At 46.7% G+C, this 27197-nt stretch overlaps 13 protein-coding genes and 1 non-coding gene across 14 annotated transcripts; 7 read left to right on the forward strand and 7 right to left on the reverse strand.

Annotated features, from left to right (window-relative positions):
• Nucleotides 1-1389: 1389 nt before the first annotated feature.
• FMAN_06641 (uncharacterized protein) lies at nucleotides 1390-2580 on the reverse strand (the record flags this gene model as incomplete). Its single annotated transcript, XM_041826551.1, has 1 exon — nucleotides 1390-2580. One exon carries the CDS (start codon nucleotides 2578-2580, stop codon nucleotides 1390-1392), a length of 1191 nt encoding a protein of 396 aa, XP_041677603.1.
• A 1674-nt stretch (nucleotides 2581-4254) lies between these two features.
• FMAN_06640 (uncharacterized protein) lies at nucleotides 4255-5493 on the reverse strand (the record flags this gene model as incomplete). The annotated part of the gene is made up of 1 exon (XM_041826552.1): nucleotides 4255-5493. One exon carries the CDS (start codon nucleotides 5491-5493, stop codon nucleotides 4255-4257), a length of 1239 nt encoding a protein of 412 aa, XP_041677604.1.
• A 297-nt stretch (nucleotides 5494-5790) lies between these two features.
• Nucleotides 5791-7468, reverse strand: FMAN_06639 (uncharacterized protein; the record flags this gene model as incomplete). The annotated part of the gene is made up of 2 exons (XM_041826554.1): nucleotides 5791-7173; nucleotides 7235-7468. The coding sequence occupies 2 exons, from the start codon at nucleotides 7466-7468 to the stop codon at nucleotides 5791-5793; spliced, it is 1617 nt and encodes a 538-aa protein (XP_041677605.1).
• A 153-nt stretch (nucleotides 7469-7621) lies between these two features.
• On the reverse strand, nucleotides 7622-9262 carry FMAN_06638 (uncharacterized protein; the record flags this gene model as incomplete). Its single annotated transcript, XM_041826555.1, has 2 exons — nucleotides 7622-8932; nucleotides 8981-9262. 2 exons carry the CDS (start codon nucleotides 9260-9262, stop codon nucleotides 7622-7624), a joined length of 1593 nt encoding a protein of 530 aa, XP_041677606.1.
• A 587-nt stretch (nucleotides 9263-9849) lies between these two features.
• On the reverse strand, nucleotides 9850-9942 carry tRNA. The gene is made up of 2 exons: nucleotides 9906-9942; nucleotides 9850-9885 (listed from the first exon to the last, which is right to left on the reverse strand). It is a non-coding gene; the product is annotated as a tRNA-Phe (tRNA).
• A 566-nt stretch (nucleotides 9943-10508) lies between these two features.
• On the forward strand, nucleotides 10509-11279 carry FMAN_06637 (uncharacterized protein; the record flags this gene model as incomplete). The annotated part of the gene is made up of 1 exon (XM_041826556.1): nucleotides 10509-11279. One exon carries the CDS (start codon nucleotides 10509-10511, stop codon nucleotides 11277-11279), a length of 771 nt encoding a protein of 256 aa, XP_041677607.1.
• A 1462-nt stretch (nucleotides 11280-12741) lies between these two features.
• Nucleotides 12742-13137, forward strand: FMAN_06636 (uncharacterized protein; the record flags this gene model as incomplete). The annotated part of the gene is made up of 1 exon (XM_041826557.1): nucleotides 12742-13137. One exon carries the CDS (start codon nucleotides 12742-12744, stop codon nucleotides 13135-13137), a length of 396 nt encoding a protein of 131 aa, XP_041677608.1.
• Nucleotides 13138-13936: 799 nt separating this feature from the next.
• Nucleotides 13937-14755, forward strand: FMAN_06635 (uncharacterized protein; the record flags this gene model as incomplete). The annotated part of the gene is made up of 1 exon (XM_041826558.1): nucleotides 13937-14755. The coding sequence occupies one exon, from the start codon at nucleotides 13937-13939 to the stop codon at nucleotides 14753-14755; it is 819 nt and encodes a 272-aa protein (XP_041677609.1).
• A 322-nt stretch (nucleotides 14756-15077) lies between these two features.
• Nucleotides 15078-15785, reverse strand: FMAN_16041 (uncharacterized protein; the record flags this gene model as incomplete). The annotated part of the gene is made up of 1 exon (XM_041826559.1): nucleotides 15078-15785. One exon carries the CDS (start codon nucleotides 15783-15785, stop codon nucleotides 15078-15080), a length of 708 nt encoding a protein of 235 aa, XP_041677610.1.
• A 683-nt stretch (nucleotides 15786-16468) lies between these two features.
• Nucleotides 16469-17641, reverse strand: FMAN_06634 (uncharacterized protein; the record flags this gene model as incomplete). Its single annotated transcript, XM_041826560.1, has 1 exon — nucleotides 16469-17641. The coding sequence occupies one exon, from the start codon at nucleotides 17639-17641 to the stop codon at nucleotides 16469-16471; it is 1173 nt and encodes a 390-aa protein (XP_041677611.1).
• Nucleotides 17642-18629: 988 nt separating this feature from the next.
• On the forward strand, nucleotides 18630-19424 carry FMAN_06633 (uncharacterized protein; the record flags this gene model as incomplete). Its single annotated transcript, XM_041826561.1, has 1 exon — nucleotides 18630-19424. One exon carries the CDS (start codon nucleotides 18630-18632, stop codon nucleotides 19422-19424), a length of 795 nt encoding a protein of 264 aa, XP_041677612.1.
• Nucleotides 19425-21296: 1872 nt separating this feature from the next.
• On the forward strand, nucleotides 21297-22609 carry FMAN_06632 (uncharacterized protein; the record flags this gene model as incomplete). Its single annotated transcript, XM_041826562.1, has 2 exons — nucleotides 21297-21912; nucleotides 21960-22609. 2 exons carry the CDS (start codon nucleotides 21297-21299, stop codon nucleotides 22607-22609), a joined length of 1266 nt encoding a protein of 421 aa, XP_041677613.1.
• An 878-nt stretch (nucleotides 22610-23487) lies between these two features.
• On the forward strand, nucleotides 23488-25790 carry FMAN_06631 (related to DAN4-Cell wall mannoprotein, expressed under anaerobic conditions, completely repres; the record flags this gene model as incomplete). Its single annotated transcript, XM_041826563.1, has 4 exons — nucleotides 23488-24251; nucleotides 24301-24840; nucleotides 24890-25405; nucleotides 25457-25790. The coding sequence occupies 4 exons, from the start codon at nucleotides 23488-23490 to the stop codon at nucleotides 25788-25790; spliced, it is 2154 nt and encodes a 717-aa protein (XP_041677614.1).
• Nucleotides 25791-26648: 858 nt separating this feature from the next.
• Nucleotides 26649-27121, forward strand: FMAN_06630 (uncharacterized protein; the record flags this gene model as incomplete). Its single annotated transcript, XM_041826565.1, has 2 exons — nucleotides 26649-26781; nucleotides 26841-27121. 2 exons carry the CDS (start codon nucleotides 26649-26651, stop codon nucleotides 27119-27121), a joined length of 414 nt encoding a protein of 137 aa, XP_041677615.1.
• Nucleotides 27122-27197: the final 76 nt, after the last annotated feature.

Here is a 27197-nt window from a genome sequence, read left to right on the forward strand (position 1 = left end):
CGATCCTGATATGCAAGACATGGCATGACTGTTCTGCATACACTGGCAGTAAGCGGGCACTAGAAAGTGGCGATGCTGTTAGATGGGGCGATGGTCGAAGCAGTCCAGGGCGAAATCAAGTTCATCCTCCTTCACACGAAAAGAATTCGCACTCAGCTTTTGCGTAGGTCATTTTACTATCTTGAACCTGAAAAGTATGCAGTGCGAGATAGAAATGGTGCTATTCAGGAATTGAACTGCAGTGATATCTCTACATATGACTGACTACAGGACTGTTGACACAGCATTTGAACCTACGAATACCATCTCGGCGAGAAGTGGAAATGGTCGATCAGATCAACCTAAATACAGCTGCTTCAGATCAGCGACCAAAGTCGCAAACAAAATATCGAGTTATAAGATTCATAAAGTACACTCTTACACAAGTCCAGTAATGATCTGCTTTAGGATCGTGCCAATGATGTCAACAGCAAGGGACATGGGTTTGCGGCATTTCAAACTGGACCACTCAGAGACTGGGGAAGCCCGCGGAGGATTGGGGGCCGTCCTTGAACATGAGATTTGCATGACCAAAACCGAAGGTAAAGCAACGTAGCTTGTATTAGGGCTGACTGATCTGCATTCACTATTAAATGAAACAAGAATTTGAAGTAGAGCCTTCTAGAAGATCAAACCGCGCTGGTGATGAGTTCAAGGAATAGCTGCATTGTAGCCGGGCGGCCTTGACTTGTTGTCTGAAGGATTCGCCACATACCATTACCAGTAGAGCTCACGAAACAAAAAACTGGAGGGGCACAGCCTACCAGTAGCCTACAATGATTCATTCCCTCTGTCAAGCGCGGACCCACGGGGTTAACCTCAAGGGCTCCAGAGGAATGGTCCGAGTACCTCGCAACGGAGCGCAACTTCTCAATCGAAGAGCAGAGGCAATAGTCCAGGCAAAAAACTGTCAAAGTATCAGCTGCGTTCACAAACAGAGAACTCTTTAAACAGTCCCATCATAACCATGCCCTAAAATTTGAGATAGGCAGACTTCTAAAGCTCGCCGCGATCCGCCAAGGGAAGCCTCTCCAGTGAGTCTAACCTGGTCTATTCAAGCTGCGTATTGGAAGAGTGCGCCAGTCGATGATTGCTTGGGAGATGCCGTATAAAAGTTGGGCCTGGCGTAATGAGCAGAGCATATGGCTAAGGCGAATGTTACCCAAAGAGAAGCTCGCAACATTGGAGGGGAGACAAGCCACGAATACGTGGCAGGGTATCCAAGCGTGGACAAACGAGAAGACGATACAGAAAGAAAAAGATAACAGAGGAATATGAGTTTCAAGTTATGTATGTAACATAAAGAATAAAGATGGGGCCATGGTCTGGCACAAGGAAACGCCATAGATATCAGAAACCAAGATCCTTCTCGAATTTCTGCCACTTCGTACCAATCGGCTGAATAAGAGTAAAAGCTGCACCAGTCTGATTCATCTCCTGTACCCCATTAGTCAAGTACAATGGCGTCATCTGCCCATCATCACTAAAGAACAACTTCGGCCTTTCTCGTCTCTTGAACACCTGCCACGATCCATCTGTAAAAGTGACATTGGAGCTAAAAGCCTCTTGAAGCCTGAAATGCCACGGTCCCGTGAGCTTTCTCGAGAATAGATGGGATCCAACGCGGGGCCATTGTTGTTTATCGTTCTCAACATAGTCTATCATCCAGTGGTTTATGGAGTGCCAGTTGCCTCGCTTGTCGCGCCATACGAATGGGTCCTCGGTCCATTCGGGGTTTTCTTGCTCCGTGACGTTCCATGTTGCTTGGTATTTGAGCTTATAATCACTGTTCCAGGACTTGGCTGTGAAGATAGAGTAGTCTTTGATACCAAGCACTATTTGGCTGGTTGGGTTGCGGCGCGTCCAGAGAGGGAATGCAGAGGGGTTGGTAGCGTGAATGCCTGCTGGACGGTCACTATCGAGGATCATCTTAAATGGCGACCATGGACCATGAATGTCGTCAGCAGCCGAAACAGAAATGTTGTTTGGCCATTTGGTGTAGCTGATGCTTTCGCACTTTGTAAACTTCTTATCATATTCCACACCAATGCTGTATAAGAGGTACTTCTTGTCGTCGGGGCTCCAAACGATGTCTGGATTATGCGCGAAGTTCTTCGATACATCTTGAGCATACTTGTATGGTCCTTGAGGCCCATTATGCGATTCAGCCCGGATGATGTAAGAGTGAGGACGCCAGCCCTTCAGACCGCATCCATGACTGAACTGCACCGTGAAAAGATGGAATAGTCGCTTGTTGTCACGGTCTTGAACAATTCGACCTCCCCAAGAGGCGTTTGGCCAGATACCGAAATCGTCGTGATTTGGAGGCTCGTACGTATGGTTGTAGCCAGTGTATCGTGTTGCCGGAGCAAGATCAAGACGGCCACAATCGCTCCCAATCCAGCCTGGATCGCAACGGCAGATCTTTTTCCATCTCGAACATATTCCGTTCAGACTGCAGTCTTCGTCATTTTTACAAGCATTCGAAAAGCTAATAGAAAGGAAGGCCAGTAGGTAGAAGAGACACAAGGTATGCGTCATGTCTGAGTATCAGCGTCTCAAAGCCTCAATACCACAAGTTGACCTTTCTGAGGAACTGGTGGGCATAGCGTTCTTATTCTACTCGTAATCGGAATTTCGTGGCAAATCACTGTTCTGGAATACCCACGCCTGATAGGAGGATTATCTCACGCCTAAACCATGCATACACATGCGGAGGATCATCTTGCTGCTTACTCTTGAGGGCATCCACCCCACAAACACTCTGAAGATCAACTGGGTACCTCGGCATAAATCTCACCGAGATGCCTCATGAGTAGAGGAGATCATGAGGTCGCGCGAGCATACCTGGTATTGACTGCAATCCGAGACAAAGCGGGCGCCTAGTCTAAAATCCACTAATCCTATACTAAAGTATACTAAACTATTTTAAATCACTCTAAAGTTACCTAAGATTTTATTGAATATTTAACAAGAGCGTTATTTTGAGTGGATAGACCATCGCGCGCCTCACACGAATAGCAAGTCGATCTTATAGACGATGCAGTGAAGCCCTGTCCTCCTGCAATGTCTTCTCGTCCTCAGTGCGGAAGGGTGAAAGGATGAATCCGACTAGGCCAACCAGGTAGGCACACAGCAAAGCTATAAGCTTCAAGGGGAAGTAGATAAAGCACATAACGAGAGAGACGAGGCATATGACGGATTGATAGAGCATTCGAATGGGAGACACAACCAGGTTGACGATTCCGAAAGAGAAGACCACAAAACCCGCCTTTGAATTGACAACCATACCCAAGAAGCAATCCACGAGCCAGAGCAAGAAGTGCAAAAACAACAACCCGGGGGTTGCAGCAAATGGGGCTAGGCTGAAATCCGTATCTCTGCTAGAAAGTGCGGGCTGGGCTTCCCACATCGATTTCATGGCGGAACCGGGCGGCAAGGCCTCCAGCAAGAGTGAAGGCAGCGCCGGTGCGTTCCTGCAAGAGGGAGAAGAGTGAAATGGTGATAACGACTCGCCCAGCGCCGGGGAATGCAGGCCTGATGAACGACTGGAAATCTCGCAAAATCGCAAGCAGCTCGTCAATTTGGTCCTTCAATGACTGCTCGGGGCTGTTGCGTTCGAGTTCGACGTCGCTATCATCCGTGAGATAGAGATCTTCGCGAGTAGTGGTTTCGATGGTTGCGGAATCTGGGGACGTCATGCTACCGTAGGCGGGCAGGTCTTCCAACGGGCCAAGCATATACTGAGACATAATACAGTTGGCAATGGCGAACTTTGAGTCCCGACCCGGCGGCTTGGCGGAGGAGACACTGTCTCCAGTCTCTCCACCCCTAAAAGGCAGACATAAGAGGCCACAAGGGCGGCGAGCATGAGGAGTGAGCTCTTCATGGCAAAGTGAGGGCCCTCTGCGAATCGAAGGCGTACGGATTGAAGGCCTATTCGAAATGAGCGAGATGGATACCTGGCAAAGAGATTGGTGAAAATGATCTCTAGTAAATAAGATATAGTTAACGTTTCTTTGGTCCTTCAAAAGGCAAGACCTACGGCAAGATGCTAAGAAGTTGAACCGGGCAGAGCTGAAAAATCTGTTATTGTGAATTGATCTCCAACCTCTCAACACGAAGCTTCTGCTTACACAATATGTCTATCACACCACGTAGACTTTCTTGACCGTGGTCTTATTTACCGATATCACTTCTCGGCCTAGCCTATTCTCACTTTCCCAATTCCCCCAATATCTCACCTACTCGTGACTTGACCTTTTTCAACTCTTGTTCAAGCTGTTCACCTTGAAATTCACCAGGCAACCACCAAGGAGCGGTCTTTTCAACCAGGTCTTCCAGCAATGCCATTTGTTCCCAATCTTCTTTCTTTATTCCCTCCAAAGGTGTTGGTATACCGTTGCATTCAAGTCGCTTCAGGTAGACATCGTACATATCTTTGGGCCAGTCGCCATCGTTGGCGATACAGTCATTCAGGAACTCATCGAGTGGTGGAAAGAAGCCCGAGAACTCAAAGTCCACGATACCGGTAATATGGGGAGGCTGGCCAGATACAAGAATGTTTCGTGGGGACAGATCGTAGTGGGTGAATACAAATGAGTCGTCTTTGGTATTCAACGCTTTGATGGTGGGCAAGTCTTGCTGTAGGAATGCATCTAGAGGCTGTATGAGATCTCTATTTGATGAAAATGTCTCTTTCTTCACCAGAGTCTCTATCTTGTTCTGTATTCTCAATTTGTAATACTCTGCAAGGGAAGCGATACCATCTTGGCAATGGAGTTCTTCTCCAAGCATGCCTCTGATAAAAAACTGCATTTCGTTATCGCTATTCGAGCCTGGGATCTTGATATCAGGCTGGCAGCCCATTTGATGGAAAGAAATGTTCCCGGAAAAGTTCTGAGGAGGGACATTACGCCGCCAATTGGTAACATAATCTGCCAACTGTGTCGCTAGATGAAATCTGTCATCATTGTTGAGTGCAGATAAGTCGATGGGCTTCCCGGGAACCTTTGTTATCAATATACAACCGCTCGAGGTCTCATCCACAGCACTGAGCTTCATCTCCCCATGCCGCGCGTCATTGGTGTCGATAGTAAACCCATCCTGCGACCAAGCTATCGCACGAGGCGCCGGGATCTCGGGGCAAAAGTGCTCCAGCAGGCGGAGACAAGAAACCTCATTTTGAACCTTCTCTGACCCAAACCCTCGACCATTGATCTTTAGAACAAGCTCATCGACATGGATTGCGTCGCTACCACTATGGGATTCGCTGTAGCATTCAAGATAATAAATTCGGTTGTTAAAAGACTTCAACGATGGAAGAGCCTCCACTTCTATGCGCGAAGTGTCGGGGAGCACGTGGCGCACCAAACGGTTGATGCTCTCGCTAGACATGCTCACACCAAAGTTTGGATGATGCGGCGGTGTTGTTGGTCGTGATTCAGATGACATTTTGTTTGCTTAGAGATACCGAGAGTTACATTAAAGAACAGAACGTTTATTTTTATAGCCATAGAAGTAAAATTGAAGATCGCTGCACCTCACTGTGGGAATGCGGGGTGACTCATTCCCCGGCGCCAAATCTCAACACGATGGGTCTGACCATCCATCAGCACGCAGACTCTGAAGCTATTTTACACATAAGGACACAGAAACACATCCCTTTTACAAACTTCAAAACCCTCAAATATGCTTGCTCAACTTGAAGCGTCTCCTCCATTACTCGTTCTGAGATGCGAGGATAGAATCCTAATCTTCCTCCTCGGCATGACTGAACGCAGCGACGCACGCCGTCTCCAAACCCTTAACGCGGTCACCTGTCTGCATCCAGAAAGTTCGCATGGTTTGCCGCAACTCCATCATCTCGGTGTAGTTCTCGTGTACCGCTCGTGCCTTTTCTATGTGGTCCAGCGCCCGGATGCGCTTCTTTGCTTTGTCGACCTCGTCGACCGCTTCGGTCTGTCGTGCCTGTAGCTCTTCGATCGTACGTCCATCCAAAGAGCCAGAAGACTTCTGGAGGAAAGAGTCGAGTAAGCTGTTCACGCCGTTAAAGTACACTTCTCCCATGTTCGCCAGCGCTCCCGCCAGCATATTGTGATTGGCTTGTTCTCTCAGTCCATTGCTTGTGGTGTCGATCGTTCGCTTGCTGTGTTCGCGGATTTGTTGGATTTGGTCTTGTCTGGCTCTAAGGCTTACCAAAGCGTAGTCTGTGGCCGATTTTTCAGACTCCGCTCGTTCCAGCTTCTCAATTGCTTCCGCTCGAAGCTGAGCAATCCCTTCTGCTTTGAAGCTCGTCATGAGTGTCTTGTACTTGTCATACATCGAGTTCGCTGTGCTGTTCATCTGCTCGAAAGTCCGCTTTCGGGCCACTGGAGGAGTGGATTGCGCTCCATCGTTAGTGGGCTGGGCCTGCGTTTGTGCAACTCGCTCGTGAGCTGTAGGCATTTCCACAGTCGCTGGAGGGTTTTCGTTGTTATTCGCAGTAGGATTCTCATGACTAGGCTCTGTATGCATGGGTGTTGGTTCGCTCATCTCGACTTTGATGACGTTTTCGTTTCCACTCTCGAGCTGAAGGGCAGTCGAGCTTTGCCGTCCTTGATGAGAAATCTCCGAGACTGTGCGGGCTTCCTCGCTCTTGATCTGGAGGATGATGTTCTGCTCCAGTGAGGGGGAGAGACATTGTTCACTACCATCGCCCACTGCTGTTCTGAGGGCGCCGTTGTCAGCCCAGAGCGAGTCAAGGTCGATTCCGCAGGTCTGTGCTGCCTGCGTGATTGAAGCCAAGCTTCTCACGTAACATGAGGGCACTGGAGTACCAAACGACTTTTCAAGCCCAGCCCGGACATCGGCAGGAAGCCAACCCGGACCACCCCAGTTGTTGGTCAGCCACAGAGTTTGAGTCGCAACCATCATGAAATAGTCATCCCAGTAGTCGCTATGAAATCTTCCTGCTTCCCTCGTAGCCTGTTGATGAAGCCTCCCTCGGTCTTGGCAGTGGTTGATGATGTCGGAAAGAATAGATGTGATGTCCGCCGCGCTATTTGATACCATCTGAAGCCCGCGAGTGAACTTGTCCGAGGTTTGTTGTGGTGTGTTGCAACCTTGGAGGTAAAAGTCCAGGAACCGAATCTTCTGCGATTTGTTAGTTTCTTAGAGGAATGACTGGTATTGATGGCAGTCATAGGGGACTGACGATATCGGGGGTGGACGGTGCGCCTCGTCGGGCAGGTACTTGCTGAGGAGGCGTTTGTTCCGTGGGTGCAACTGCAGGCTGAACGATGGATGTGACGAGCTGCCGTCGCGGACGACGGGTTGGCTGATCATCTGGCGACTGAGAGTTCATCTCTGCGGCTCGAGCGGCCCTCGTGATTCTCTTCATGTTGCCAGAAGAGAAGTCGGATTGAAATGAATTGATGAAGATGGCCATGAGAAGGTCAAGGCTGCAAGCTTTAGGTAGGTTGTACCTTAGGCTACTGCCCCATCCGGTGTAACAAACAAAAATACAGAAAAGCGGGGCGACAGAGAAGACGCTCGAAGAGCGAGGAAGTGGTTGCATAGAGAGAATCGCTGAAGGCTGTACCTAACCTCGCAGCAGGTGCATCGACTCATCAACTCCCCTGAGTTTCCTGACCAAGGAGGAGGGCAAAAAGAATAGTTTATTATTAGACGACGTCACTTCCGTAAACTCAAGTAAATATGAGGATCGCGGCAGAGATGGCACAGTTTGGTTAACCCAGCCAATAATCTGCGGTGCCCCAAAACCGATCTTGCAACCTGTTGAAGTCGCCTCAAATCTGGTCTGCTCAGCCGCAGCACTGCCTGACACTGACCAAGGCCCATACCCAACCAGTTCACTACCGCTTTTCCAAAACTCCTCTATAGCCTTTGCTTCACCCTTAAATTCAATCGCTGTATCAGCAGCAATGACAAAAGCGGTCGGATAAGCCGGAAATGCCCATTCGCCGCTCTTCTCGTCTTCTCCGTCTTCGATCATCTCGTGGATGCGGCATGGGCCAGGGCTGATTTCGACACCTCTTTGAACGCCGAGATCAATGTCGCTGAAGAGCTCGCTGTGTAACCATGGGCGGCTAATATCTACGACGAGGGCAGAAAATGAAATGCTAACATCGCAAGATCTCATATCTCGGTGTAGCTCCTGATGCAAGTCTGCACCGCCCAAGGTCCAGAGACCAAAGCTAGTGGTTCCACTTTCGTGAGGCTGGATATCTGGTGCAGAGTAGGACACTGTGATTCTGCTCCACGCAGACCTATCACTGCTGTTCAGTGACCTCGGTGCATTTTGCTGACGCCACTCCTCGGCCTTGACCTTACAGAATGTGGCCCAAGCTTTGGGGGTGAGACTGACTCCATAAATCTCTCCATCGCCACTGGGATCGTGCATCGCAGAGTTCCTCATCGCCTCCTTACTACCTTCGACGCGCTCCATAGAATCCAGCTGGAACATGCCAAACGCCAATTCGACTGAATATTTCTTTCCAGTATCGACCCAATCCATCCATGCAGCTTGAATAGCGTCCTTGTAGCTCTTGCCATCGCGTTTGAACCAATTCTCGACATATTTCTGTCGCTTCTCGGCGTAGTCCTTGGTCCTGTCCTCAAAGGCCTCTTCAGCTTCACGAATAGCCTTGAGCCTCTCCGTTTCCCAAATTTGTCGCTGTTTGTTCCACTTCATCTCCTTATCTTGATAAACCTCCATGATAGTCTTTGAGGTTCCGTGGACTTTCTGCTTGAGAAACTCCATCGACTTTGCGTAGTCCATCTTTCCCTGGCTGGGGATGCCTGGGCTGGGAGTGAATGTCGGGCTTGCGGGAATTAAATTGTCAATGGCGCGAGCATAACTACGTGCAACGCTCTTCCTCTCATTGCCGACCTGGGATGTGTTAGCATTGGAATTTTGGTAACACGGGACTTGGCATACCGCGCATTTGGCTATCGGCATCATTCCGTCAACTAGGCTGGCCTCAGCTTGTCTAACATTTGCTGGGGGAAGACCATGCTTTGAATCATCATATAGAAATGACCCGTTGTGGTCCGAGTCCGTCAGATCAATCTTAGTACCAGGGACGGTGATGGTGAGGTATTGCTCAGGACCGATGGGGAGCGATTCGGAAATGGCATCTCTGACTTTTGCACTCACGCTTGCAATGGAGGTGAGAGTCTCTCTAGGGAGTTTGTCAATAGTAGTAATCATAGTTTTCATAGACAGGTAGAAGTTCAAGTGGTTGAGAGCTTAAATCAGCAGACAGAACTTAGTCTAGAGAAGACCTGGAAGTTGATCCGATTCCAGAGGGAGCAAGATCGTAATTTTCACGCAGTCGTCAGCTCCGGGCTGCTTGTTGTCACCACCTGACAGACTTCAGCAAGCCACAATTTACCCGATTGCAGGCCTTGCATGGAGACAAAGAAAAGCAGTCCCAAGTGACAAAAGCATGGATATAGGTCTGGTGTAAACTCAGCGGTACTTTGGACTAGTATTTCTGGCACCACGATTCGCTGTCGGCAGTTTTTTTACTCTGTGTGCGCAGTTCCATCAATAGTGCGCCGTATCAAGTGGGCTGACAGGCCCGGAATGGTAAAGGCAATTGATAGTTTGCTGCAAGTCTTGGTAAGATAGACCAATAGAACCTTGTCTGCCTGTCTGATTGTGGGATGGCCAAGCGACTTTCAAGATATCGCTCATGCACTGAAAGGCGAGGCAGAGAAACAGTATGGGTGCAAAATGTGTATGATGTGGCAAAACAAAATGTTCATATACTGCATGTACGAATTTAACAAAAACAAAGGGCTTGCGGTTTGTGTGGATCGAACACACGACCTTCAGATATCAATGGAATGAAGTTTGACTTCAGTCTGACGCTCTCCCAACTGAGCTAAACCCGCTGACTAATGATATTCTGACTTTCTTTACGGACTAGGGACACTTGCACCCTACAGTTAGCAAGAGAAAGAGTACACCTCCTCTATATCTAAAGTCAGACCTAATTAGATATAAGCTAAGAAAGTTATATTAAATTATCATTTACAGCAGCACATAGTGTAATTATTAAGATCTCTATCTTATATTAGCAGGCTTAGCAGGTCATGATGACATTACGCGCCTTAACTCACTCTGTCTGCCTTTAAGCTCTTGGACCTAACTTTAAAGTAGGTAAAGGAAATATACTCTAAGCCCATTATTGACTTGCTAGTTATTGTGTAAGGAAGCAGTTATATTACACTAATATAATTCTTTTCTTTTACGATTTAAGCTTTTAAACTGAATTTATAATAAATAATTTTATATAAGGTAAGTATTTAATCCCACCATGCCCCCTATCCTTTTCCTTCTCCTTTAAAGCTTATTTAATCTATGCCTTCTCTTCAGTATGCTAGTTACTTTCGAATTTATTTATAATGCCATGCCTGCTTTTATAATAATAATACTCTGGGTTTTACTAACCCTTGCCATGGAATTTGAGCAATTGGTTATAGAGGAATACGAACTACTGCGACTGACATCTAGAGCAGAGATCGCTCAAGCGGTCCGAGACCGTGAACTTTCCGAAATAGGGGCCGAATGCTACACAAGCAAGAGAGAACTAGCGATTGAACGAAGCCTTTGGAAACGACCACCTCTCCAGCTTTCAACACCTCGGAGGGGGCTCCCTAGTTGCACGCGACATACTGAAGTCTCATTTGGGACCACGGAGGCGTCCAAACTGCAGAGGCTTCCGGATGAGATACTGTTGATTACTGTCTCCATGCTCTCGTCAACAACAGAGCGCGAATGCCTCATTGCCTCTTTTCACCTGCGACAAGTGTCTGGTCGACTCAGGCGACTTATGCAAGATAACAAGTTTCTTCACCACCCCTTTTCACATAAGGATTGTTGTCAATGGTGCTTTGGTAGCCATAAAGATCGACATACCCTGGCAGAGGTTGCATCAAAGGAACGACATTGTTTTCAACACAAAGTCGGGGCTACCCAATCCGAAGGACTTGGGAAGCTCATCAGAATGGACATCACGTGCGAGCGTTGCCAAAAGCACCGAGACGAAAGGGAGCGCAGCGCAATTCACATTACTTGCAAGTTTCAGGCCCTCGATTCCTCCCGCTGGTTGTATTGTGTCGACTGCAGCGTGATGCATCCTGAAATGTGCTTTCCTTCCGCACGCAACACTTGGCCATCCTGCATCGGGATCAAGGTTCTATCGGACTATGTTCACATAAAACGCTAAGCGGGCGTTACATTAAAGTCTTAGTAGACAGGCGTATTAACATAGAGCCGATAGGTAGAACCGGCGTATTTATAGCAGGCAGTGACTATAAGGATTTAGTTGTCTGCTTGGTGAGAATTAATACTAAATATATAATAGTTATTATATTTACATTTTATATTTAAGATAATAATTAAAATTAACTTTAATAGATATATATAAAGATATAAAAGAAAGTTATATAATTTAATCTTTTAATTAATTATTAGTATTTTTCTTTTAAATATTATTTATTATAACCCTTATAATTATATTATATACCTTATAAAATTCTTTATAACCTCTATTAATTATAAATAAATTAAATAGCTTTTTTTTAATTTTTTTAATTTAATTAATTAAAATAGAATTAAAACCTTATAATATTAATTTAAGATTAAGAAATTAATATTTTAATTTTTAATAAAAATACTAATAAGTACCTTATAAATAGTAATATATAGTTTATATTTAATTATATCTTTATAAACTTAGCCTATTAATTATTAATAAAACTTCTTTATATTAATTAAGCTTAATATATATTAAATTTATTATTAAAAGATATAATACTTTAATAACTATTTAATATTATACTTTATATAATTTATTAATAATAAACTTAAATATAACTTAATTTAGTATAATTAAACCTAACTATTATATTATTTACTTTTATATTTTTATTTAATATTATATTATTATTAATTTATTATAAAGAAATAAGTTACTTTTTTATTATAGCCTTATTTTTATAAAAAATAGCTATTACTAAAAGTATTTATATATTAAGTAAAAAGATAAGGCTAACTCTACTTTAGATATAGGGTAAGGACTTAAATAAAACCTATATCTATTATATAATAGTATAGATATATTTATCTATTATATACTGCTATAAATATTAAAAGGGATAGAAAGTTAAATCTCAACCGAAAATACATCTTTATCTAACGATTTACCAAGTAACTAGAGGGGAAAAGTCATCTCCACGTGCGAATAGTCACGACATAATTGGCGAGGTGTAAAACGCCAAGAATCTAATTACAGACAGGTCTGAGAGTGAGTTTAGGAAATAGGAATCTTTGCAACAGTGTATACAACTTATGTGCATATTTGATTGCTAAAGTGTATCTATTGTTTTGACTAACCTGCTTGCTGCATTGGGAATTCCGGTGAATTGGATCTAGCTGGTTTGCTGCATATTCCACATAAGTAATACTGTCTGTATAATTGACTAGGACCCCACAGATTTCACTAACGATATAAATACGTGCTAATGAAATCCCCTACTAGACTTCCAATCCTCATCTCTGAATGAGACTCCATTTATTAATATCCTTTAACCATCGCTTTTATCACTTGAAAGCATTGCTTCTTCAAGGTATCTGTTTATCCCTGGTCATTGTCTCAAACCTCTGATTGACTGACATTCCAGATCAACATGAGCGTCCAAGACACGAAGTTGGTAGAGCAGCTATTCCTGGATATCCCTATAAGCGAAGTCCTCCATCCTACGGAGGGAACTCCTGTCTTCGAGCCCTGGGCAAGCTCATATGTTAAATCAATTCGCGAATCAAGATTCGGCGACGCAATCTGGGCCCGGTATCAAATGCTTGGGCAGGTAGTTAATGGGTTGTGCAGAGGGAAGACCATTGTTGAGAGGATCACTGAAGATGCGATGGGCTACAAAAAATACTCATCCGAATTTTACACCGAGGCCGTCGCTTTTTACAGGGCTAACAACAACAGCTCTGACGGCCATCCCGAGGTAATTGACATTATCTTGCGGGTCGACACCGAAGACCTTACTGGGAAGCATATCCCTGAGGACGGCTGAAATCTCATTTACTCGGTCGCTCCGAGGAACTTGACTGTTGGTTCTTTGCCTGGCTCTGAATCATATCTTCATGATGCGTTATCTGTGGGTTTTCATGTTGTGTTCGGCTAAGACGGCTTGCTCGGAACCCTCGGCGGTAGACCCCTGGACACTTTCGGAACTTTAATCCTAACTTTTTATCGTATCACTTTATTTATGATGTCTCACTCTCCCATGAGGTCAAGCATCTTACAAAAGTATTTCTAAAAAGAGTGCGGGCTTTGCAGCCTTCGTATCGGAATCATAAGAGAGATCGAGACTAAATGATCTTCACTTCCATAATGGCATGGTATGAAGACACGATAAACAGCGAGATCCCTTATGCCTAGTGGCCTGCTTATATCCCGGTTGGGCGATGGTTCCAGGCCTAGACATGCCCGCACTGAGTGTTGGTCGATGCATAGCGAGGCCCGAGCGCATTTCAGAATATCCAATCCTCGTCAATGGGAGATGTGCTGACCTCCACTGGAGAGAAAGGGTAGATAAATAGCGGTCGGGGATCACTATGTTGGGCTAGTACATATCGAACCAACACAACCAACATACATAACACAACCAACATACATAACACAACCAACATACATAACACGGCAAAGTCGGAAAAGAAACTCACCAACAGCTGAAATGCCTGAAAGAGGTCGCGAAAGGAGTCCTGGAATCAAACATGATGTTTTCTATAAAGACCGAATGCTAGCTCCTGGCAAACATAAGAGTCTTCCGGGAACAACTTCAAGATTCAGATTCACCAAAGAACCCCAACATGACCATCACTTCTATCTTCTTGTTCTCAACTTTGTTGATCTTCAAAGGCTTTACGAAGGTAGCCGCAAACCCAGATGAAACAAAATTACTTGAACAGCTCTTCCTTGATTTGACCATCGACGAGGTCGTCAACCGATCCAACGGCTTGATAGTCAACGAGCCATGGGCTAGTGAATACGTGACCGCTATCCGTGAGAAAAGATATGGCGATGCCATTTGGGCTCGTCACCACCTTATCGGCGATATCCAGAATGGCACGTTCCCTGAAGTGAACCAGACTATCTCTCAAGCAATCGAACAAGATGCCATCGGTTACAGAACATACTACCCTGAACAATACTCGAACGCTTTAGCCATTTACGCCAACACAAGTAATGCCGATACGCGCACCGACATTCTGAACCTCATATCAAATGCCAAAGCTGAAACAGTCTCAGAAATGGAAAAGCGCGTGACGTACGGTATCAAATGCAGCGCGGATCACCTCGCCTACAGATCGAGCTGCTATCGTCTTCTCGAGCTTATGTCCCAGGCAAAGAGTTATATCGGAGATACGAGAAGGGGATATACCTACATGTCGTGTCATTTAAGGGTCGGTCCGTACGGTGGAGGAACCGGGGATGTCACGTATCATACAGCTCATCTCGTGGCCCGTCTGATTGAAGAGCAATGTAGCCGATGTCCAGCACACTGTGATGCTATCAAGGTGTCCGGGTATTCGCCAAGAAACTCTGGACATCGCAAGATCTGCCTTAGCAGTAAGGAAGATGGCTGCTTCCAAGTAGTTACTGAGACCGATGGGAGAATAAACATTTGAGACTGAGCTGCTTCTACTTTAATATCTATTTTAATCTATGTGCCAACCATTCCCCAGCCGTATATACCTTTTCCTCGACAACCTTACCGCCGACGGCAACTGCAGGTTCATTCTTATACTGCTCAACCGGCTTCATCAAAGCATCGTCAGCAGGTCTGACGAAATACACCAGGCTATAACGATCTACTCTACCTTGCGGGCCGTGCAACGGAACAACACGATGCTTTCCAGACTTGAGCCGCCCATTGCTAAATTTGACCATTGCGTCACCGAGATTGATTATAGCGTGTCCAGGTATAGGTTTGACAAATGTCCACTCAACCTATTCGGAGGGATCGTGAGATTGTATCTGTAGGCCGCCAACCCAATTGAACAACACGGTAATGCTGCCAAAGTCGGTATGGGAGGCAAGACCAATTCTTTCACTATCCACAAAGTCGCAACCCGGCATCTTGGTCATTCTGATGTGGTCTCCCGAAATCGAGGAAATCTTGTTCCTTTTCGCAAACTCATCAGACGGTAGGTCGAGTTGTTCTGCTAAGACACGAAGGATCATAAGTCCCAAAGAGTGACAATTCTGAGCAAACCTCCCCAAATCCTTCCACTGATTGGTGATCTCTGCAGGATAATTTCGTGACTCAGACTTTCCTAACAAGTGATCTTTGCTCACGTTAAAGAACTCTGTTGTATCGAGTCGTGCATCTTTATCGGTCTGCTTCACTGCCCCAGCGGGTTTGTAGCCGAACATTTCTTTGCCCCGCTCTGCGACGCACTCCATCTTTTGATCGAGAGGGATGTTGAGAGCGCGTTTTGAGATAGTAAGGACATCTTCAGTGTCATTCAGAAGAGATTGTCCCACGGGCTCATCGATGAGATCAAGATAGAAGAATCCGTCTGATTGAGAAGCGTTGAGAACTTTGATCATCTCATTTTCATCCGAGCATTTCAGCTTAGAATATGAGATCCGGGCAATCGGCACGGTAGGCACATCATCTGGGAATGGAGGAATGATGTTATCAAGACTGCCCATGTTGGCGAAATATTTGATGAGATTGGAGACCTTGGAATCCAATTGAAGCTGACCGGTTCGACTTTTAAGTACTGAGTTATTCTTAGTGCACGGGAACATCCACGAAGCAGTGACGCCACCCAGCATGTAACGGTAGTCAAAGCGCCATGATATGGAAAGCTCCGTCTCTCGGCAATTTACTGATTGGAGAAAAGGGCAACGGCAGATAACTGCTACGTCGTATGCCAAGAAAAGAAAATACTACGTTGAAGCAACTAGTTTGTATTTGCGCTTGGGGAGGGAAGAAAACTCAGGACTTTGAGCCTAAATAATAAAAGGACTTAGGTAAACTTATATAAATTAAGGATATCTTTATTAACTTGAGGATGTCTTTACTAAACTTAGGATGTTTTTGCCGAGTTGATTTTAATACGTTGCATTAAGGTCCTGTATTTTCTTCCTCGTTGAGGTAGCGGTAAGAAGGCTTACGATGTTTATCCTAAGCAACGATGAGACCTGGGTCAGTTAAGTGTACTTCATTGAGACTAGCTGGTGGCAAGGTCATATTTCACAATAGTCATTAATTCTCTACTCATTTCCATCTCCCGGACTCGTATCATTTGATGCAAAGGACAGTCGCTGTGTATTTATTCTATGTTTCGTAATGTTTAGCCAACTCCATCGTTCTAAACAACACCCATCATCTATTCATCATCATCATCGTCTAGATCTCCTCCAATGACATTCAGATGCAACTGTTCCTGCTTCTTAACCGCCTCCACAACCTCCTTCGGAACGGGATCCTCATCAACCAAAACAATCAACTCCTTCAATTTCCTACAAGTAAAATGAAAATTCTCAATAGCACTAACAAACAAATCTGTAACTTCTTCATCCGTACCCAATGGGTTAAAGAATTCTAATGTTTCTAGTTCAGGCGGTAGTCCAACGGAGTGTAGGCGTGGTTTCTTTGTAGATTTTCCAAAAAGCTGGTAGTCCCAATTTAGGCGCAGTGTTTTTAGCGCAGTGAACTCGCGGAGGGCGAGGGGACGCGCGCTGGCGAGCATGGGGAAGTCGATGGTGATGGTTTCTAACGAGTGACATTGTTCTTTGAGGGAGAGGATGTAGTCGCGGATACTAGCTGAGCTTTCTTCGAGTTCGGGTTCGGGCTCTTCTCTTTGGGTGAGGACGAATTCTTTGAGGGCTTCGGGGAACATGAGCACGTCTGAGAGCGCGTCGTCGTTGATATCGCATTCTATCAGATGGAGTTTGCTGAGCGCTGTATTATGCGGACGCTCGATTAACTCAAAGCCCCTGTCGTCTAGCTTTGCTCGCTTGATGACCAGTGTTTCGAGGGTTGGATGTGTGAAGATGTGGATGTTCTCTTGGAGATCCCAGTACTGATCGGCCTCATCCTGGTAGAACAGGGTACAAGATTGCAGACAAGCGAGATCGAAGGGCCCGTTGAAGAGATTCCCTATACTGTGCAGAAGACCAACTGGTACAGCGATGTCGAGAGTTTTGAGATTCGACATTGTTGAGATTGTATGCGACACGGAATTGGTTGGCTCTAGCGTGTCGGAGATGAGACGTGTTAACTCTGAAGCCGGGTACGCCAGCTTGACCCCCTCAATAGCTGATCCGCGCCTTGGTCGTCGGTTGAGCGATTGACTAAAAATGAGATGAAGCTCAGGTTTGAGCCACTGAACTGTATTATACAGCACAGCATCCGCGAGGGCATGATAGCGCTTGTTCAACCGCGACACGCTGCAGAGGTCATGCTTAGGCAGTATTTCGAGTATCGACACGAGAATCTCATCAGTCAGCCGCGCGAGGCTATCGCAGTGAGCGCCATGATGAAGAGGAATGGCGACCATGTCTGAATCGTCGGGTAAAGAAAATGAGGAGAGACGTGATACGATGTCTAGAGTGGTGTGTTGTGCTCTCGAGGTTGGAGCGATTAGCGCGTCTACTGACGTAACGGATTGAGCCATTTTATGTGGACCGTATGGGGTAAGCCGGGTTATGTAAGCGAAAATGGGTGAGACTTGGCGAGGTTAGGGCGATCAAGACAGATTTCAGAATGCGGAGAGACAAGCACAGACGCGGATCATGCCGGGGTAGAAATTATTTATAGATTCGGGGGGAGGTTTGTCTATTTATGGGAAGGGAATTAATTTTGTGTATTGACTTTGTTACATAGATGCCTCGAATGACTCAGATATTAGCTTTGTCATTCACCGAGCATAAAAAGTGTTGCAAAGTTAGAAAGTCATTTATGAAAGGTTGAATAGCAGACCGTGAATCTTGATGCGACTTGGACGCGAGGGCATGTGACTTTACGTCGCTGCGAGCGGTCTTGACCTTGACGCGCGCCGCTACGCCATATGGAATTCGCCCTTCGCCCAACATTGAAGACGTAGATAACCAAGCCTCACTTCGTGAAAAACTCGTTCTTTTAGGCACATTCATTGGTGAAAAAACTCGACGTTGGTGTCTCACGTAGATATGCTGTGGCTACCCTGGAAAGCCTTATGGTTAACCTCATTCCTTTGAAGGCAAGACCGTGATTTTCGCAACGCATCATCAAGTCTCGTGACCTTGCATTGCAAAAAAAAGGTCTTCACGAGTCACATAGTTGATATGTCGATATAAAATAATTTTCGCATCTAATCTGGTTCATAAAACCTTGCCAACAGAAATCGCTTGGCGTCGGATATTCGCCAATCAATCCATCAAAATCAGCACGTGGAAATGATTGCGCCTCCTTAAATTGCTTGGCAAACCGTCCGCTCAAAAGCTTTAATCGAGGTTCACCCATGAAAGAAAAATGTTACTCTTATTATTTATCTTGCAAACTTTGTCATGGATGAACGCATTCATGCTGCAGTGCGATGGGTTGAGGCGTCAGTCAAAGCCTCACCCTACATCTGGAGTGCCGCCGGTCTGAGCTTTCTTCTTGGCGTGCAAGTACTTTTGGCAGTGGCCATTCTTCACGGTGATGAGGCCACTGTGAGAAGACAGCTAATCTCCCTGCAACGGATCGATAGCGACAACGACACGGCGTCGGATGAGAATATCGAGCCAAATGATACCGAAAAGAAGAACACCAAGAGCCAATCACTTTCCCCCATCGCTTCATGCTCTTCTATCAAAGTCAAATTTGATCATCATCCTGATGCGAAACGCAAATACAACAACTGTTACATGTTTGCCGTCGACTCTCACCAAACAGACGACCAGGGTTTCGCAACCTGGAATTCTCTGGGTCAGCCAACCAATCCTGCATTATCCCAAATCAAGACGGAATTATGGCTCCCAAAGCCCAATGCCGATAAGAACGATACTTTGGTCCAGGCTGGTGGCTGCATCGTCATGTCATTTGCTGATCCCGCAGTACCAAGTTGGCTGGATCAGATCGCTGGAACGATTGGCAAGAATTTGCGGACGCCTCAAGTTGCTTGCATTTTGCCACTGGAATTTTCGCTGGAGGATATTGAACAGAATAAACTCATTATGAGGCCGTTCAAAATTGATGGGGAGGATGGGAAGGGGCTGGATTTGGAAAAGTTCCCTGCGTTTTCGGATATTCTGCCAAAGCTGAGGCTTTTCCTGGGGTATCCTGAGCAGCAAGGCATCACACTCTTCAAGCAAGCATAAATTAAGATCAAGAGAAGAAAGAGAAGTTTACTGTATATCCTGATAGAATGGTATATAAATCGTTTTGACACACCCTATGACTCCAGCTGCTGCCGGTACCTGTATATGTCCCGCTGTAATCGTCCCTCCGCCAGATCTGCAGCAGCGTTACTCCCCCAAACTCCATCAGTAAATCGATATTGTCGCAGAACTTGTATGGCCTGCTGTCGCAAGTCCCAGTCCTCGCTAGTGATAGCGACAAAATAGAGCGCTTCAACGAGACCATTCGCCAGATAAAACCCAGCCTGCGCAGGTTGAAGACCGAGGTCGTTGATCAGTTGAAGCGCCAGACCAAGAATGGCCTTGCAACCTATATCGACGTTACATTTCACACTACCTCTTGTACTAGTTGCGAGACTCATGGTCACTTCAACCATCACTCGTCGCATCCTGAGGGCGGTTACATCCTTCTCCTCTCCTTGAGGAACAGCGCTTAGGCTCTGCAATCGCCAGTCCCAAAGGTTCAGTGAGTGCCTGCTCGCCATCAATAAGGCTTGACTCTTTGAAGCTCGAAGTAATTGGCCATGTATTGCATCGAGCTGGCGTAATAACGAGCACACAGAGGGCGTATCGGAATTACCATTACCATGCAGAGTCCTTTGTTGAGAGTGACCATCCCAGCAAAGTGACGTACTATCGGTTGTTGAGATGATGCGAGTCTGCGTGTCTAATCTCATGTACAACCCAAGTATATCCGTCACCATATGTTGACCTTGGTCTCTGAGATCGCCCCATTCACGAATGAGCGCCAAGCCGTTTCTCAAATGAATAAGTGCTTCTTGGCGAAGACCCTGCAAAGAGCAAAGGTACGTGAATAGGAAGTTTGCGATCAAGGCAGCGAGCTTTGCAGATGGAGATAGCGCTCTGGCATCCTGAAAGCAGATCGAGAGAGATCTCATTCCCTTTTGGTACTGAGAAAAGATAAACATGTCGCAGGCTGTAGACTTTATTCCTAGGAGGATAGACTTCTGGTAGGCTGACGCGAGTGCTGCCAGGGCGTGTCGAACGGGCGTGTATGTATCTGACTTATGTAATACATCATATGTCCAGAAGTCGGCATCGAACGAAGACGCGATGAGGGTTGCGATCCTGGTTCGGAATTGGTAGATGGCCTGACTTTCGGGATCACTGGTTCCAGAAACTATCCGTTGAAGTTGAACTCTACTGCTCTGGGCCAGGGCAGTAAGGTCATAGCCATCGCAATTGCGGCCAGTGGACACACAGCGATGGCAATTTGGCTTGTCTTCATCACACTTGACTCGACGAATGCTGTCATGGTTAGTTACCGCCTGTTGTCGCAGGGGTTGTCACTGACCGACAGGTGATACAGCCGGTTTTGCCCTTCGTAGCGTATCTTTTCTTTCGGGACCCGGTCGTCTTCATTGTCCGGGACGCCTTGAAGATCTGAAGAAAGTGAGAGAACCATGTCATTCCAGAGCTCGAGAGGTGAAGGATTGCGATATGACTACAAGACGAGTATTACTAATGATGATTGACGGATTGTGGAGACTCATTCTTTTGGCCCATTGGCCAGCTCGTTCATTTCACTGCACTAGTCCCAAAGTGTCAAGCCGAGAGTTGTGTATTCGATGGACGGAGGGATAGTTCTACAACGAGATTGTCGATCAAGAGGTGATTGGTAATACCATGAGGGAATATTCGGACTCATTCGGACTGAAAGACTCCAAGAGGACTATTATGTGGTGACTTTTGGGTATAAATATCTCTCCTTGCGCCATAAGAGATGGTTGTCTGCATCAAGCTTCCCAACTAGCCAACCTCAAAGATTCAACAAGAAAAACGCTGTCTCAACCATACCACTCGCCCTTCAAGATGTCCTTTCAGAAGACGATCCCATTATACCCTGACATGGCGCCAGGTCCCGGTACAAAAGTCGGAGAAAACGAAGTCAACTCAACCCTCTTCTCCCCTCTCCAAGTCCGAGGTCTTACCCTCCAAAACCGCATCGCCGTCTCTCCCATGGGAATGTTCAGTGCCAACGATGGACACCTCACTGACTTCCATCTTGTCCATCACGGTGCCTTCGCTATGAGAGGTGCCGCGCTCGTCATCGTTGAAGCTACCGCTGTAGCTCCCAACGGTCGCGTCTCAACCAGAGACTCGGGTCTTTGGAAGGATAGTCAGATTGCACCTTTGAAACGGGTAGTTGACTACATTCATGCCCAAGGACAGAAAGCAGGTATACAGCTCTGCCATTCTGGTCGCAAGGGCTCCATGCTCCCACCCTGGCTTGCCAAAGGCAATCCGATGGTGCACTTCCCACTTGCAAATGAGGAAGCTGGCGGATGGCCGAATGACGTCTGGGCGCCGAGTGCGATTTGCCATGGCCCTGGGTATCCTATGCCGAAAGAGATGGGGCATGAACAAATTGATCTTGCGGTTGACCAGTTTGCTAGTGCCGCTAGAAGAGCTGCTGAGGCTGGCGTTGGTACGTTCTTATGCTCCCAGTTATCGGGTTGTAACTAACTGTAGAAGACTTTATTGAACTCCACGGCGCTCACGGATACTTGATCCACGCCTTCCTATCCCCTCTCACGAACTGCCGCACGGATGAATATGGCGGGTCTTTCGAGAACAGAACGCGCTTCTTGTTCCGTGTCCTGAAAGCCGTCCGCGATGCCATACCAGACACCGTTGTCCTCTCACTGCGCATCTCGGCCGTTGAGTGGATGGAGTGGAGTGGCCAAGACTGTTGGACACTTGAGGAATCCATCAAACTTGCCAAGCTTCTTCCCCAGGCGGGAGTTGACATTCTTGATGTCTCATCTGGTGGTAACCATAATGACCAAAAGATCGATATTCATCCATACTATCAGGTTGATCTTGCATACCAGATCCGACGGGCCATCAAGGCTGATGGTATCGACATGCTGATTGCCGCCGTTGGGTTCATCGATAACCCTTCCATGGCTGAGAGTGTCGTTCGAGGTAACGGCATTTCCAGCAGAGTGCGGAAGACGAACGGAACAAACGGAGAGGATGACAGGGGAAGATATCAGGAGCCTCAGGCGGACTTGGTTATGGTTGGAAGGCAGTTCTTGCGAGATGCGGGTTTCGTGCTGACTGCTGCCAAGGAGTTAGGCGTGGAAGCGCAGTGGCCTCTTCAATATTCAAGGGTTAAATAGGGAACAGTTATGGGTTTCATGGCGACACTGAATCCTCAAGATAATGTTATGCAGGGTCTATATCCACAATAGTTTGCAGAGTAAAACATATGGCGGATGAAAATCTGGACTCGAGAACAGGACACCATTTATTAAATTCAACATCGGCAATATAATGCGGGCTGCTGGTGACATTCTATGGCTGCACAACCCTGCGCAATCCATACCAAGCCACGATCTCATCGCAGATTGACAGGCATCTCAAGCCCAGTGACAGGCCTCAATGACGCGATGGCTGACAAACCCGTAAGGCCACTCTCACAACCAGATTTACAAATGATGGTATTTAGCGCAAAGCCCACCGGCATCACCGGGCTTAAGGGACTTTGCGAGCGGAATTGTTTAGGCTGATGTCCATTGAGGTTTAGCAACAAGTCAATAGTTTATCTCAAAATCGATAGCGTCGAACAACAAAGAACAGCGCTAGCCCAGAAGTTCAGGGGTTGATAATTTTAAATATGCAAGGCACAGCAGCTAAACGCCCCCAACGGCTCGATACAGCTACTTCCGATCCACACTCAGTACTCTAACCAATCTCTGCGCTACGCTAGATAAGGTCAACCAAACTATTGATCCTTCACGAGCTCACTAAATGCGATTCAGCTGGCCAAAAGTCAGCGGTTAACGACCGATTTAGACTCACTTTCGTAATTTGGGAATAACGTGACTGTGAACTAAAGTAGTGCAACTTGGCGGCTGATACGAGGTGTTCTCCACGAGATCCTTATGACAATTAATATCTTATGGGGCTGCTCCCTTGTTGAGTCCGCTTTTGACATTGCAGCGTTCCTTTCACACAATTGTGAAATAGTCATTCGTTTAATAGTCACTCATTCAAAATGGTGTCGCTCAAGGCTATTGGAGTTGCTTATGCAGCAGCGAACCTCTTGGGGGTCAACGCAGGTCTCTGTCGCCCATCGAGCAGGACCTCACTAAGCCAGTCCGGCTCCGGAACACCAACCTCGGCACCGATTGCCTCGACCTCTACTTCAGGAGGTACCATCGCCACGACATCAACGGACAAAACATCTTCGTCTGATGAAACAACTGCTTCCAACCCTACGTCATCTGGTTCTCAATCTCTGTCCAGTAGTGAATCTATTGTTTCGTCAAGCAACCCGACAACCTCAGATATCTCAACTGTCGAGACCTCAAGCAGTCATACGATCTCTGTCGACCTCACTACGTCTGGTAGCTCTACCACTTCAAGCGATGTTGTGACCTCTGCCCAGTCCACGACCTCTGATGCTCTGTCCACGTCTACTGAGACTTCGGCACCCGTCGACTCCACGACATCAGGCGTCCCGACTACTACTGCTGAAACCTCGGCCTCTACTGATGTGACCTCCACCGAAGCTAGTACGTCCGAGGGGTCCACGACATCTGCTGATACTACGACAACTGCCAGTCCTACCACCACCGCGGAAGCCACGACAACTTCGTCAGAACCTACAACCACAACCTCGGCCTGTGTTGAGCCTACCAACCTACTCAGACAGCCTGGATTCGAAGCTTCAGATCAGGGAACCGTCTGGGGATTCTACTGGGGCGGTGGCGATGTTGAATACGACCCCGACCAAGCTCGGACTGGCGATTACCTTGGGTAGGTTGACACTCTCACGTTTTTCAAGCCTTTGTCTAATCTAAAAAAGTGTTCTACCTGTTCCAGACGGACAAGAACGACGTATGGAGCAGCGCATTCACATAACCCCAGGAACAGAGTATACCATCAGCTTCTGGTATGCTGTTGCAAACCCTCCATCAGTCAACACCCAATGCTCCGTCTTTGCTACTTTCGACTACTACACGACATTGAAGCAGGTGCCGATTCCTTCTGACTCTGAATACCACCAGTATACCGCGAGTTTTATTGCCCAGGATAATTTGGACCCAGCTATCGAGATTGGCGTTTCCTGTCCTGGTGTAGGCAATGGGTACACAGCTACAATCCACATCGACGACACCTCTGTTCTAGACTCTACCAACGCGTGCGATGCTACTCCCGTCGACCCAAATGCCCCCCCTAAATCGACGCTCCTCGTGCCTGCACAGCCAGAGGCGCCTCACTGCCCTGTGAATGTCGTTCAAGTCCCCGGGTTCGAAGCTGATGACGCGGACCAAGCATGGGCCTGGTACAACAGGGGAGAGTTTGTGCAAGATGCATCCAACGCCCGAACCGGAGAGCGGGAAGCGTAAGTTTCCATTTCGAATATTTTGTGCGAGTCAACTGACAATCGGCAGACTTTTCCCCAGTGGAACTGCTTCAGATGCTGTATTCCTCGAGCAAACCATTGACTCATCAGATCTTGTAGCCGGCGAGAACTACGATTTCCATTTCTTCTGGAAGCCTAAGACCCTGCCAGATAACGGCCAGTGCTGGATGTATGGCGGTTACAACGATCAAATTGGCTTTCCACTAGCTAATATTAATTTCGGCGCAACTTCGTCGACTGGCTACACGATCTATTCAGCTCGCTTTCAAATGCCTGCCGGCAATCTTTTGCTTCAGATAGTCTTCTATTGCCAGTACAACGATGGTAACACAGTCCTTGGATCAGTCTACGTCGATGATACTGCACTGATCAGAGTGGGTGGCTGCGAGGCATATCCTGTGACTGGGGCGCTCATTGAGAACCCCAGCTTTGAGATCCAAGCCACTGAAGATAGTACTTATGCTTGGTTCGGCACCAACGGCATGACAATCCGAGCCGGAAGCACAGCTGACGGTCCATCGCCTAACTCGGGCGACAATTTCTTGTGAGTATCTGACACTTCAACTCGTGTGTAACAATATCCTAACTCGGCCAGATACGTTCAAATTGGATCTTCCAAGAAGTCAGCCACACTCACTAAGCCACTGGCTAGTTCCTTGAATGCAGGCATAACGTATGCTCTCCAGTTCAGCTGGTCAGCTGGATCTGCCTACGTGCCCAGCACATGCTCATTCAAGATTGTCTTTGGTTCAGTGTCCCAGACCCTTGATATCGACGCCCAAGTCACAGCGTATCAGTATCAGTCTTTTGACTACAGTTTCACAGCCGGTGACTCGGCTGAGTCCATGTCCATCACTGTCGAGTGCACTGACGCCAGTGGGTTCCCCGACTTTTTATTCGATGACTTTTCACTCCAGGGCTCCCAGTAAAGGGGAATTTCAATGTCAAGGGCGGTATCATTCATTTCTACAAGTATTATATACTTTACATAATTCTATTATCATGGGCTTTACGATGTTGCTTATGGATTAGTACATAATATATCTCAAGAATGCCCTCATCATACTTGCTGCCAATGGATAAGGTGTATGAGTGAGTGAAAATACCGTAGTTCATAGTCATACGAAGAAAGAACTAGCCCCATTTCACCTTCAACCCTCTGTATCAATCTAGCGAGTCCGCAGTGAACCGCAGCTTCAGGTCTGACTATATATTGTCGTGTCCTTGCGGAGCAGGAAACGTCGCCCGCAGAATTCTCAACATCTAGAAGGTTAAACTAAAGTATTTGGTCAAAATATTAAGCTTCCGCGGAACTGAAACAGAATACCAAAAGCGGCAACTTGAAAGATGTGTTATTACTATACCTTGTCGACTCTTTGTTCGACCTGCCGGCATTCATGCAAGACTAGTTCCACTACTTCCACTTGTGACAACTTACCTGAAATGGCTGTGTGGGGGAGTGCGACGCAGGAGTCATGCAAGTAGAATTGGAGGAGGAGGGAGGAGAATGTAATGAGTGTCGAGAGAAACGTGAGGAAGAAGAGAGAAAGGCAGCACTCGCTACCATTCAGGAGGAGTAGGTAGTGTTGGAATAGCTTTCAAGGATGGGTTCCAGAATACAGTGAACGGAATAGCAGGCATAGCCGGGTTGTGATTCAGCAGCGTGGCGATATCTAAAGAGGAATCAGTAATATAATAACCTTCTAATCGTGCTTGATGGTGAACAAGCCAGGCGAACAGTCAAAGGTGCATGGAGGCTGTTTTTGATAAGTTCATCACTGAACACAATGGACTGTTCGTCATATCACTGCACGATTCAATGTCAGAAAACCTATATAAACTGTTGTCTTCGTCCCATCGACGGTCATTGTCAAAGTCCACTCGGCGAAATCTACCAACACCTTCTAAGAATCATCTGCTGTAGACCACTTACATTCTCATATCTTGCACCATCGCTGATCAAATCATTAGAAAGGAAGGTTCTTCTTTTGTTTATAAGATGTGTTCCCAAACCTTGGTAGTACTTCTTTGCAAAACTTGCGGAGTCAAATACTCTGGCCAATTCGACATAAAGTTATGTGGAATCATCAAGACAGAGTCTGATTGGGGACAGTGTGGATCAGCTCGGGTCCTGCCTGAACAAAGGGAGACTGGAAAAGAGGAATGCACCAAGTGTTCGAGGAAGACTAGAGATCTTGCAGAAGAGCGGAGGTTACTGGATACGCTGTTAGTGGATGACGAAGGATTATGGATTGAGTAGAGCTTTCCAAAACATCTCTTCGAACGAAATGACATTCACTTACGACATCACTGGAAGTGAAAAAGGCTGCTTAGCT

Source organism: Fusarium mangiferae, assembly GCF_900044065.1.
Source record: "Fusarium mangiferae strain MRC7560 genome assembly, contig: FMAN_scaffold002, whole genome shotgun sequence".
NCBI lineage: Eukaryota > Fungi > Ascomycota > Sordariomycetes > Hypocreales > Nectriaceae > Fusarium > Fusarium mangiferae.